Source organism: Carcharhinus amblyrhynchos, chromosome 6 (assembly GCF_965287045.1).
Source record: "Carcharhinus amblyrhynchos chromosome 6, sCarAmb.v2.hapA, whole genome shotgun sequence".
NCBI classification, from domain to species: Eukaryota; Metazoa; Chordata; class Chondrichthyes; order Carcharhiniformes; family Carcharhinidae; genus Carcharhinus; species Carcharhinus amblyrhynchos.
In genome coordinates, this window is record NC_137329.1 from 47931879 (window position 1) to 47943256 (window position 11378).

General features: G+C 44.7%; 1 protein-coding gene across 1 annotated transcript in view; it reads right to left on the bottom strand.

The window, feature by feature from the left end:
• LOC145344060 (anoctamin-9-like) overlaps nucleotides 1-10893 on the bottom strand; it is a 188680-nt gene extending 177787 nt beyond the window's left edge. The window contains exons 1-5 of the mRNA XM_080190832.1: nucleotides 10834-10893; nucleotides 8898-9011; nucleotides 1725-1887; nucleotides 1619-1635; nucleotides 1256-1411 (exon numbers count right to left, since the gene is read on the bottom strand). Coding sequence (XP_080046958.1) covers nucleotides 1256-1411; nucleotides 1619-1635; nucleotides 1725-1887; nucleotides 8898-9011; nucleotides 10834-10893 — 510 coding nt within the window. The remainder of the gene's footprint in view (nucleotides 1-1255; nucleotides 1412-1618; nucleotides 1636-1724; nucleotides 1888-8897; nucleotides 9012-10833) is intronic.
• Nucleotides 10894-11378: the final 485 nt, after the last annotated feature.

Sequence of the window (11378 nt, forward strand, 5' to 3'; positions counted from 1 at the left end):
TGGGAGGGAGCTTGAGTGGAACTGGAACAAGTGTGATGCTACACATGCAATCAATATAAATATATACTTTTTTTTAACGTTTGAGGGGAATGTTTTAAAATTCAGTTTTTTCTACAGGCAGTCAGTATGTCTGGTGAGAATGAGGTTCAGGTGCTGGGAGAACAGAATAATTACTCATTTGCACTCCAGACTCTGGCACAGCAGTGGGGAGACATCCAGGAGGAGGAGGACTAGGCGGAGAACGCTGATGCCAAGGAGCATGAGGATGGATGACAGGTAGCAGCAAGGATTTAGCAGGGCAGAGCGGCGAGACTGACCCTGACCACAAGGATCTCCCAATAGGAGGCTCTAACCCCCACCCTCCAAACACATCCTGGGAACCTATAAAACCCCCCCTTCCCCCTTGTCCACACTCCCCGCCACGGGTCCCGTTGATATCATACCAGGGTGATGGGCCTAGACTGGTCAAGTTAGTGAGTTACTGGTTCAGGCAGAAGAGTGATGGCAACTCATCAAGCGACACACTGTGATGCTGTCCTGGTGCCGTACAAGTCTGACTACTACCTATTCTCTGACTGCATGCTGGTGCCCGGGCCCATGTCTAAGTGAGAATCAGTGGCACTACTGTTCAGTCCAATGCCCTAGGGGTTGGGGGGATAGTGCTGGGGCAGGGGCCAGTTTTAGGGACCATTTGGTGATGAGGTTGCCATGCCAGGCTGTCTGTCACGTGGGCCTGTAGGAACCCGATTGCTGGAACTGCTCAGGGGAACATTTGGATTACCACTGCAGTCAGGGGTCTAGCACAGATGCTGGGAACTAAGGATCGCACACTTGGTGGGCTGAAGAATCTCTCTCATGCAGAAAGATGCTTTGAGCCTCAATGTGCATAGTCAGGGTATGGTCATCCCCGTAGAAGCCGGATCACAGACAGATTAGTCACAGCTGTGGGTGCAATGATATTTAATAGTGACTTTTTAAGTGACAATTAACAGAATATGTCTTCAACATACTCTTGAAGCATGCAGTCATGACCCACTAAGCTTGGGCCACGCTCCTGAGGCTTCAGCCATTGTCCTCTCAAACTTGACCATGCCTGGGAACCTACCATCCATGGTGACCAGTTCCTGCCCAGGCTTTGCACTGCAGTTGCCATCCTTGCAGTGTTGGCCTGGATGCCACGCAATACTGGCATCATCTCCTGTGACTAAAAACTGTGCAACTCCTTAAAACAGTCTTTCAGTTGTTAGAAAGTTACTAACAGCCCCTCATGCAGTCCCCGGCTCTGCTTGTGCATGTCCACCAGTTTCAGAACTGACCCCAGCTTTTGGCACCTAGCTGGGGACCAGCTGTTTCCTTGGCTCCGGGAGACCTTCACATGGCCGAGCCCTCGGTCAGGCATTCCAGCCATGACCTGATGTGCATAATGGCATGTGGTGTTCAGAAAATGCCTCAGAAACCTCACCACTAACATGACCTACTGAGGTGACAGTATCTGCGCTGGTGGACCATGCATGTGACGCCTGTGTCGATGGTTGGGTGCTCTCTCCAAAGGTGCCATCAGAGCCTACCTCCAAGGTGTCAACTGTCGGGGGAGGGGGGCAACTCCTGAGGGCCTGACCTCATTGTAGTCATCTCCTGCAAAACAAGACACATGGTTAAATACAAGGGAAGGGTATTTGGGCAGATTGCACCTTACTAGAGATATGTCATATTAATGAAGGTACGGTGGCTCCTCACTTCGTGGCACACCCCAATCAGGCTGTTAGTCACAGCTCCATCCTTGGATTCCCCCAACCACTCCATTGCACATTCCTCAGAAATGGTTAGCATACGCTGCTCGGGAAAAGCACCATACACCCACTCCCGGCAATTATGGGCCACTTTCTCCTGAGGGAAAGAAGGGGAAATTGAAAGCCTGATGGCTGCAAAGGGGTGAGGGAGATCGATGGCTCGACATGGACATTACAGGCGTGACAGATGGGACTAATGCCAAGGCGGGATGAACTGTCTGAACGAGGTTATTCATTTTTGTTCCACATGAGGTGCCAGTTGCCTGTGCCAGTGCATGAGTATTGACAACAGCTGCCACTGCTTCCCAGGCCACATCGCCAGCCTGGCCTCTGGGCCGCCAACCATCCTGGGGGAAGGAAATAGCCCTTCTCTCCTTCATGGCATCCAACAGCCATTCCCAACTATCCCTCTGTAAATCATGGAGTAGCTCTACGAGGTGCCATCTTCCTATTGATACTTCCTAATGTGCGCATTGTTAGTGATTAAATGGAGTTCCCCCTGCTTAACAGTGTACAGCCGCAGCCACTTTGGGCAAGTCACACACCTGGAGCCTCCATGAGGGCATGAATCGAATAGAAGCTCTTGCATGGCACTAACGTTGGAACAGAAAGACCATCGCAAAAAACCCTTGTTTTCTTGCTGTCACAACACTTAGAAATTCTTTGGGCCAATTTTGTCCAGAAACCTTTTGGGAAAATTTTTCCCAAAATCTCTGACGGCTTCAAGACTGTCTACATTCTTCACAGCAAGGGTATTAATGGTTGCTAACTGTATTTAAAGTGGAATTTTTAGTCTGTTATGTTGCTTATTTGGAACTGAAACAGTGATAAGTTAGAAATTAAAATTGTTCCTTTTTTTAACTATTGTTCAGTTGTCAATTGTTAAGCAGTTTCATTTTGTTAAGAGTTATACTTAAACTGTGTTCTTAAATAAAGCCAACTTTCCTATAAAAGATCACTAAGTTGTCAGCAGAATTACATAAGAAATAGGAGCAGGAGTAGGCCATCTAGCCCCTCGAGCCTGCCCTGCCATTCAATAAGATCATGGCTGATCTGAAGTGGATCAGTTCCACTTTTCCGCTTTCTCCTCATAACCCTTAACTCCCTTGTCTATCAAAAACCTATCTATCCGTGACTTAAATATATTTAGTGAGGTAGCCTCCGCCACTTCAACGGGCAGACAATTCCAGAGAATTGACAATTCACCACCCTTTGAGTGAAGATGTTCCTCCTCAGCTCTGATCTAAACTGCACCCCCCCCCCCTTATCTTGAGGCTGTGCCCTCTAGTCCTGCTATCCTTTCTAAGCGGGAAGAATCTCTCTACCTCTACCCTATCCATCCCCTTCATTATCTTATACGTCTCTATAAGATCCCCCCTCAGCCTTCTAAACTCCAACGAGTACAGACCCAGTCTATTTAGTCTCTCTTCACAGTCCAACCCCCCTCATCTCTGGTATTAGCCTAGTGAACCTCCTCTGCACTCCCTCCAAGGCCAATATATCCTTCCGCAAGTGCAGTGACCAAAACTGCAGACAGTACTCCAGCTGCAGCCTCACCAGTACCCTGTACAGTTGCAGCAAGACCTCCCTACTTTTATATTCTATCCCCCTCGCTATAAAGGCCAACATTCCATTCGCCTTCTTGATCACCTGCTGCACCTGCAGACTGGGTTTTTGCAACTCATGCACAAGGACCCCCAGGTCCCTCTGCACAGTAGCATGCTGCAGCTTTTTGCCTTTTAAATAATAATCCCTCCTACTATTATTTCTGGCAAAATGGATAACCTCACACTTGCTAACATTATACTCCATCTGCCAGGTCCTCACCCACTCGCTTAGCCTATTCAGATCCCTTTGCAGACTTTCCACACCCTCCACGCAATCTGCTTTTCCACTCATCTTCGTGTCATCAGCAAATTTTGTCACCCTACACTCAGCCCCCTCCTCCAGATCATCTATATAAATGGTAAATAGTTGATGCCCCAGCACCGATCCCTGCGGCACTCCACTAGTCACCAACCGCCAACCAGAATAGCACCCATTGATACCAACTCTCTGCTTCCTATTAGACAACCAATCCTCTATCCACGCTAATACCTTACCCCCAACTCCATGCACCCTAACCTTCTGTAGCAACCTTTTCTGAGGCACCTTATCAAACGCCTTTTGGAAATCTAAAAACACCACATCTACCGGTTCCCCTCCGTCTACCGCACTAGTCACATCCTCATAGAAATCCAATAAATTTGTCAAACACGACTTCCCCTTAACGAATCCGTACTGCGTCTGCTCAATCAAACCATTCTTTTACTCACAGTGAAGCATCCTATTCTCACATTTATGCCAAAATAGAAACATTGTTGGGGTCTAGTCTGGCTTCCAAATTCCAAATTCTCACCCAAGACCCTAATACATGAAATGTTTCACATAACCCACAAAAATAACTGGGGCCCATGCAGTTACCCAGAGCATTACCTTTTATTTGGAGAAAGTGAAACAAGTTAGATAGAGAAATTGTTCTGTGACCGAACAAGTTCAGCCAAGTGGAGGAGAGTAGTTGCAAATGGGGATTGCTTAAGCCACTGTTCAAGGAAGAAGCGAAGAGTCCTCAGACTATCTTGGTGAGGGATGGTGGTATAGTGGGATTGGACATCCATAGTGAAAGAAGGCGATTAGGACCAGGAAACTGGAAATTGTTAAGATGATGTAGAGCATCAGAGGAATCAGAAATGTAGTTGGAAGAGACTGGACAAAGGAAGGGAGAATGAAGTCAAAATAGGAGAAATTAGTTAAGTGGGATAGGAACAAGCTGAAACGGTGGGTATGTTTGTTCTGTTTGTGGATTTTGCCTAGAAGGTAGAAATGGGTTGTGTGGGGTTGGGCGACTATGGAAGCTATAGAGGAAATGTCTGTAGAGGAAATGGGGTCAGTGATAGTCCTGGAAATGTTAACATGTGTTACTCCTGTCTCATGGCCTTTCTGTACAGACATTGTAAATGTTGAATACTGCATGATGGTTGTGATGTTACACAACCATTCAGTCATTTAAACACAGCATTCACTTTTCACTGACGATGGGGTTCAGATACATATGAACTTGGCAACTCAGCATGGATGTTGGTGTTTCATGTTACTCTATGTATAGATCTACCAGCAGGTCTCACATTTCAAGGCACATTTTAATTCATGCTGCGCTACTAATTTGCCATTCTAATTACCAGATCAGTACATTTCCAATTGCACCAGACCAGAATTCACATTGTCATATATTAAATGTATTGTACTTGAATAATAATACCTGGTTGACTTTGAGATTGTATTTAGTCCAGTGGTGCTACAAGTTCTTTCAGCAATATTTAGAAGCTGTATATATTTTTCAAACAGATTGTCAGGTGCCTGGATTCCAAAGAACAAACTGTAATCATCTTCTTTTTTCTAAAGAGAGAAAACAATCTTGATTTTTTTTAATTTAAGTTTCAAATTAATCCATCAGTATATTTCTGAAATATTCTTTATCTACAGGTGCCATTCCAACCCACTTGAAACAGTTATCATCATCACTCCTTAAATGCTAAGCATGTACTCTTCCATATCCCCTTCTTGTAAAAGCTTATTAAAAATTGACACATTACTGAATTGCAAGCTCACATTAATTTGCTGAAAGGGCCATTTTGGCACATCTGTGACATGCTTATTGCTGTTTTGACTTCTTATGGGCAGTTCCCAACTGGAGCATCTTCATTCCTGCACCAAATGGTGAAGCCTCTTTAGCAGCCAGTTCCATCATTACTGTGATTTCTACTGCTGTTTTAAAGTCAAAGCATGTTCAGTAGGCAATCTTCTTTGGATAGCCTCATTTTGGAGACTACAAACTAAACAATCTCGAACAGTATCTTCTATTGACTCACCAAGCTCACAATATTGTGCCAGCCTTTTTAGGTAGCCACAATCTGAGTAATACTTCCGCAGCACGGTAGCACAGTGGTTATCACTGCTGCTTCACAGCCCCAGGGACCTGGGTTTGATTCCCAGCTCGGGTCACTGTCTGTGTGGAGTTTGCACATTCTCCTCATGTCTGTGTGGGTTTCCTCTGGGTGCTCCAGAGTCCAAAGACGTGCAGGTTAGGTTGATTGGCCATGCTAAAATTGCCTCTTAGTGTTCTAGGATGCTTAGGTTAGGGGGATTAGCAGGTAAAATATGTAGGAATATAGGGGTGGGGCCTGGGTGGGATTGTGGTCCGTGCAGACTCGATGGGCCAAAGGGCGTCTTTCTGCACTGTAGGGTTCTATGAAAATTTCCACTTGATTCCTGCAAAGGAACCAGAACCATTCTGCGATGAGTAATGGCTTTGGGGAATAATGTTCTTCAAAGACCTTTGTCAGCCCATTGTAATATTTGGTTCCTGGCTTCACTGGATAAACGAAGTTCCAGAGTAAATCGAAGGTTTCATTTTGTATGGTACTGAGAAAAGCTGGTACAAACAGCAATTTTATTCACTTGTACTAAGTTCTGAAAATGCTCTGCATAGGAGCTCCATGATTAATTTTCTTCATTGAAAGAGCCCATAGAACCTAATTGATCTGTCATTTCTCTTGCAGGCACTAGAGACTCAAGTCTGCTTAGTATATTTTTTAGTATATTGCCAATACTCCCCCTTTTAACCTGGAGGTTGTTGACTTGATGTATTTTATTTTCAAATGGCCCCAGCCATACAGCAAAGCATCCCTTCTTCTACAAATTACAGATACAGCCTGGAATCTCACCCTTCTCCAATCAGAAAATCCCCCTCTTTTAAAACCACAGAGTGCTTTTTTCTTATTTAAGCCTTCTTCTTACCGGCACTTTGATATTTACTCCTATTGTTAAGTTTCTCCAGACTTCTAATATTCGAAGTGTAAGGAACCAGAATGTTTTTTCTTGACTCTGAATCTTTTCTCAATGTTCTTGATGAAATAAAATCCTGACTCAATGGCAAATTTATTTTTGTAATGTCCTAGTTATGTTAGGGGTTGTAGCTTTTAAATGAGAAGGAAATATGTGGTTTGCATACAGATTCAAACTAACAGATTTATTGAAGGAACTTTTTGCCTATACACAGTACAAACTGAAACTAAGGGAGTGATTCTCCCATTCTGAGTAACAACTTTTCTGGCGAGTTGGAGTGGGAGATGAATGTCGCCGGCCTTGTTCCAGGATTTGCACATGCGCCAGGAATACATGCGCATCTCCCAGAGCCAGCGAACAGCTGGAGACCAGAGCACACTGGAAACCCGCGGGAAGACAGATAAGTCATTTGAATCTTTTTTTAATGTATTGTTAATGTATTTTAAATATCATTATTGGGAACTTGTTGGTCCTGATTGAATCTCCCACCCTGTCAGGAGTACATCATTCTGGTAAGGTTTAGAGTAGTTCCCATATTTGGGAAACTAGCAGGGGACCGTGTTGGAATGAAGGGGGGAGCAATCAGGGCTCCCTAGGGGCCAGGGGGCAAAGGGTGGTGCCCCTGGGCATGGGCACCCTGGCAGTGTCAGCCTCTGCCCCCTTGGCATTGCCCACGAGGCATTGGGCAGTGCCAAGGGGGTGGGGCCTATTGTGGGCAGGGCCTACAGGTGATCAGTGCGGGGTCCCACTGTCACTCTGCATGGTGATCGGTCTGGAATGGAAGGAGGGCAGCAATTGGAGCGGGCTGGGGTGGGGGTTGGGGGTGGGGGGTATGTCGGGGGAGGCTGGCCTCCCGGTGGTGGAGGAGGGGAGGTGGGGGGTGCAGTCTGCCAGGGTGAGGGATTGCCATTGACGGGTGTGAGGACTGAACATCGGGGCACTCCGGGGCGGGGGGAGTCAGGGTTGGCCCAGGAATTGTTGTGGAGGCCGCGATTGGGCCATTGGAGGGGGTGGGGCTGGTGGGGCAGCACTGCGGGGCTCCTGGGCTGGCCAGCCATATCAAGCTGGCCAGCAAATGGGGAGATTGACAGATTGGGACCATTGTGCATGTGCAGAGTTCCAGAACTGTCAGACTCTGGCACGAATAGGCTCCGTTCCCCAGGTTTTTAATGAGATTCACAATTCAGGCCTCTGCAGTGCACAAAGTGGGGGGATTGAGTGTGAAGTTGAACTGATAAAAGAGTCGTGATCTAGAACAGTTTTCCCACAAATTCATCACTTTTGGAAGAATCGCCCCCTAAATAGGCAGCCTATGCAACATCCCAAATACATCACTATCATATGTGATCAGTTCTTAAAGCAATCTTGCAACTATTTAAATATATAACAGAGTACCCGTAAGGTCAAGAACAACCAAATCCCTGAAGTGAGTAGGCAACCAACGCGGAATAGACACCCACCTGATCATCTTTCCTTTTGCCTGTATTATAAATGTATAATGATTCATTGCCAGCCCTTGTATATGTTTTGATGGCTGTGAAAGTACTATGGTTATTTTTTGTTATGGGATCTTAGAAAAGAGAGGGGTAGTATATACTTTGGGTTGTTATTGTGTTGTTACACTGTCACTTCAAGAATCTAGTGTATGGTGATGTCATCAGCTGCTTCGTGGGTTTTTGCCACAGTCAACATCAAGGCTTTGTAGAATTAACAGCTATTCAGTACAACTCTTTGTTGTTTGCACTCAGCCCCCATGTGCCATCACTTCACATTCTTTGATCCAACAAGTGCAGTATACAATACATGTCTTGCTGTATAAGGGCACAGGCTGTTTTAGACAAGAGTCACAAATGCTGCTGAACATTGTACAATCATCAGCAAACATCCCCACTTCTGATTTTATAATGGAGGGAACGTTATTGATGAAGCAGCTAAAGATAACTGAACACAGGTCACTTTCCTGAGGAAACCTGAGAGGTGATATAAGACAGATGGTATAATTGGAAGATGGGGCTTGTCTTGCTCAAGATATCACTACCTGCTGGAATTGATCTAATTCCATGCTGACTGTTTGAAGTGAATAATTACTTGGTAAACTATGGTGGAAATCTATTCAGTAATCAATGACAATTATTTTGAAAGGATTATACTTGTAGTTTCTGCTTATAGGTTTTCTATACTTTCATTATCGCTTTGATTCTACTTTGACTTTATTCTACTCACCATTATATTGAAGCCAATGTGTCTCAACTTTTTCAGGTAAGACCTCCGATCCATTTCATTTCTGTCAATGCCAGTTTTTGATTTGTTGGTCACTAAGACAAACTCAACTTTAGCCTAAAACATAGAAATATAATTATTCAGAAAAAGGACAGTGTGCATGCAGCAAAACCTGGAGAGAATTTATATTTCTACTGAAAGTCTTGCCTTTCACCTGATGCATGTTGTACCTGATCTGTGGCCATTTAATGCCACAACAGAAACTAGGTTTATTCAAAGATGAGTTAGATAGCTAGATGGGGGAAAGAGTAAATTAGCTGAGACTATGGTCAGATCAGCCATGATCTTACTGATTGGCAAAGCAAGCTCGAAGGGCAAAATGGCTTCTGAGTCCCCTGTAATGAAGGAGACTTATGTTCCATCCATAAACTGGGAGGATTTGACAGGAAACATTCATTCTGTGTTTGTTGCAAGGATGCTTCATAAGAAATTGTCAGAAGATTGTGACCCTTGTGAGCTCTTCAGTATGCAATATACACAATGTAACTGGATTGTCAAACTTATCGAACAAAATGTACATTGGGTCCCGATATATCAAGAAATGAAAAGGCATATGAGGCGCTGATATGAAAGATTCATTGAATAGTAGTGTGGAGATTCTCTCCCTAGTTACATGCTTGAGAGCGTGCTCTGTAAATTTCTTCAATGCAACTTGGGTACGATCAAAGGCACCTTGTACTTTGATGAACAGAACTTCATAGCCATTTCCCTCCAGTTACATTGCAATGCAAAGTTATGAAGCATATTGACATTATAAAAGGCATCAGTTATCTTGTCCAGGGATGCATTGTTGCCTATATCATTCAAATTCCCTAGGGCTGGCTAAAAGAAGAATGTACAATAAACTCTCAGGCCAGTGGTCACATTTTTAGTCACAGAGAGAATAGTGCAGGTAGATGGGTTCATCTTCAGATCTTTATTTGGCAAATTGCAGAAATCACACCTTCCGAGAAGTTCACTTCTCTGGTACAGAGTTTTCTTAGAAAGCTCCTCAGAGGATCTATGCTATCAATAAACTAAAGTGGGAGGGTATTATCTGGCAAGCTGTATTCTTTGGATATCTATCAAATCTCTTTCTTTTTAACTTATGCTGCTCTTCATAATAAAAAACATAATAATGGCACAAAGTAGCAGTCGAGGAAAAAGTGCGAAAAGGAGGATTGGTGTTGCGGAAAGAGATTGAGAAACCTTTGATCCCGTGGCCAGCAGTTACAAGCAAGTACATGTCTCAAATATTTTTCAAATCCTTCAAACTCACAAATTCTTAATTTCCACCTTGATTGGATACACCAGCAGCTACTGCAGCCTAAAAGTGCAATAACAGGGTGAAGCCAGGAAACAAGCAGCTATTGTGTCTGATGGTCATGAATAAAAGTGCTCATTTTCAGCTCGGCAGCAAGATTAGGGTAAAGCTCAAAAAGCACAAAGAAACTTGGGAAAAGCATTAAAAAAAACACAAGTGTAGTAATTCAGCCAAACACCAATTTTCTATCACCAACATACTTTACTGTGCACCAAAGGGCCACACCTGAGGCTTACAGTCAGGTAGTCTTCACCTCAGGATCTACAACAATCCAGGTACAGCAATAGGTTTAAAAACTCCACTGACCACTTTCCATTGGCAAGCCTCTGCTCATTCAATAAGGCAGCTCATATTCCATGGAGGCCGCGAAGAGATCTGTTGATGATCCCCCATGAACTTTGTGGCCATCAGAATATCCCTCCCCCTTTGGTCCATGTCTCTCCCATCACCCCCACTGCGAGGAAGTCCTTTCTGTCACTTGGTGCATGGTCAAAGGTCCATCGAAGGCAGGGCAGGGTCAGACAGCGTGAACCAAAAAGGGAGCCTTCCCTTCCAGAGGGAGGGTCGCAGGGTTACCAATGCGAGTTCCTCCTCAGTTTCCGCTTCAGCCTGGGGGCCCACTTCTTCAGCCTCCATCTCCAAGTCTATACCTTCACTATCCAGAGAGCCAACGCTGAGTCAACTTCGAGCTGAAGGCTTGTACCGGCAGCGGCTATCTTTATGGCCGATGGTGGGGCCTGCTCGGTCAAGCTTCTGAGATGGTCCAATTGCATCTTTAGGGTTTTACTCTTATAAGATATAAGATACCTTATAAGACCTTATAAGATACTGGTCTCCATTACGATCCTTGGGTCACATCTGGGAACATCTCTGATGTTCTGCACATCAACTAAATCGCCTGTTGCAATAGTATTTTCTGTCCTTGCAGAATTGTATTTTCATTTTTCGTCTTCCTGTTGGGACTCCACCCTCCCTGCCAAGTTTGAGAATAGCAGGTTGAATCTGGTATGAGGCCATCATCTCATCAACAGTTTTGCCGGAGGAACAGCTGTTGTTCTGTGCAGTGTTGTCCTGTAATTGAACTAAAACTGTGCTTGTTTTGTCTCAACTGATACCGCCGG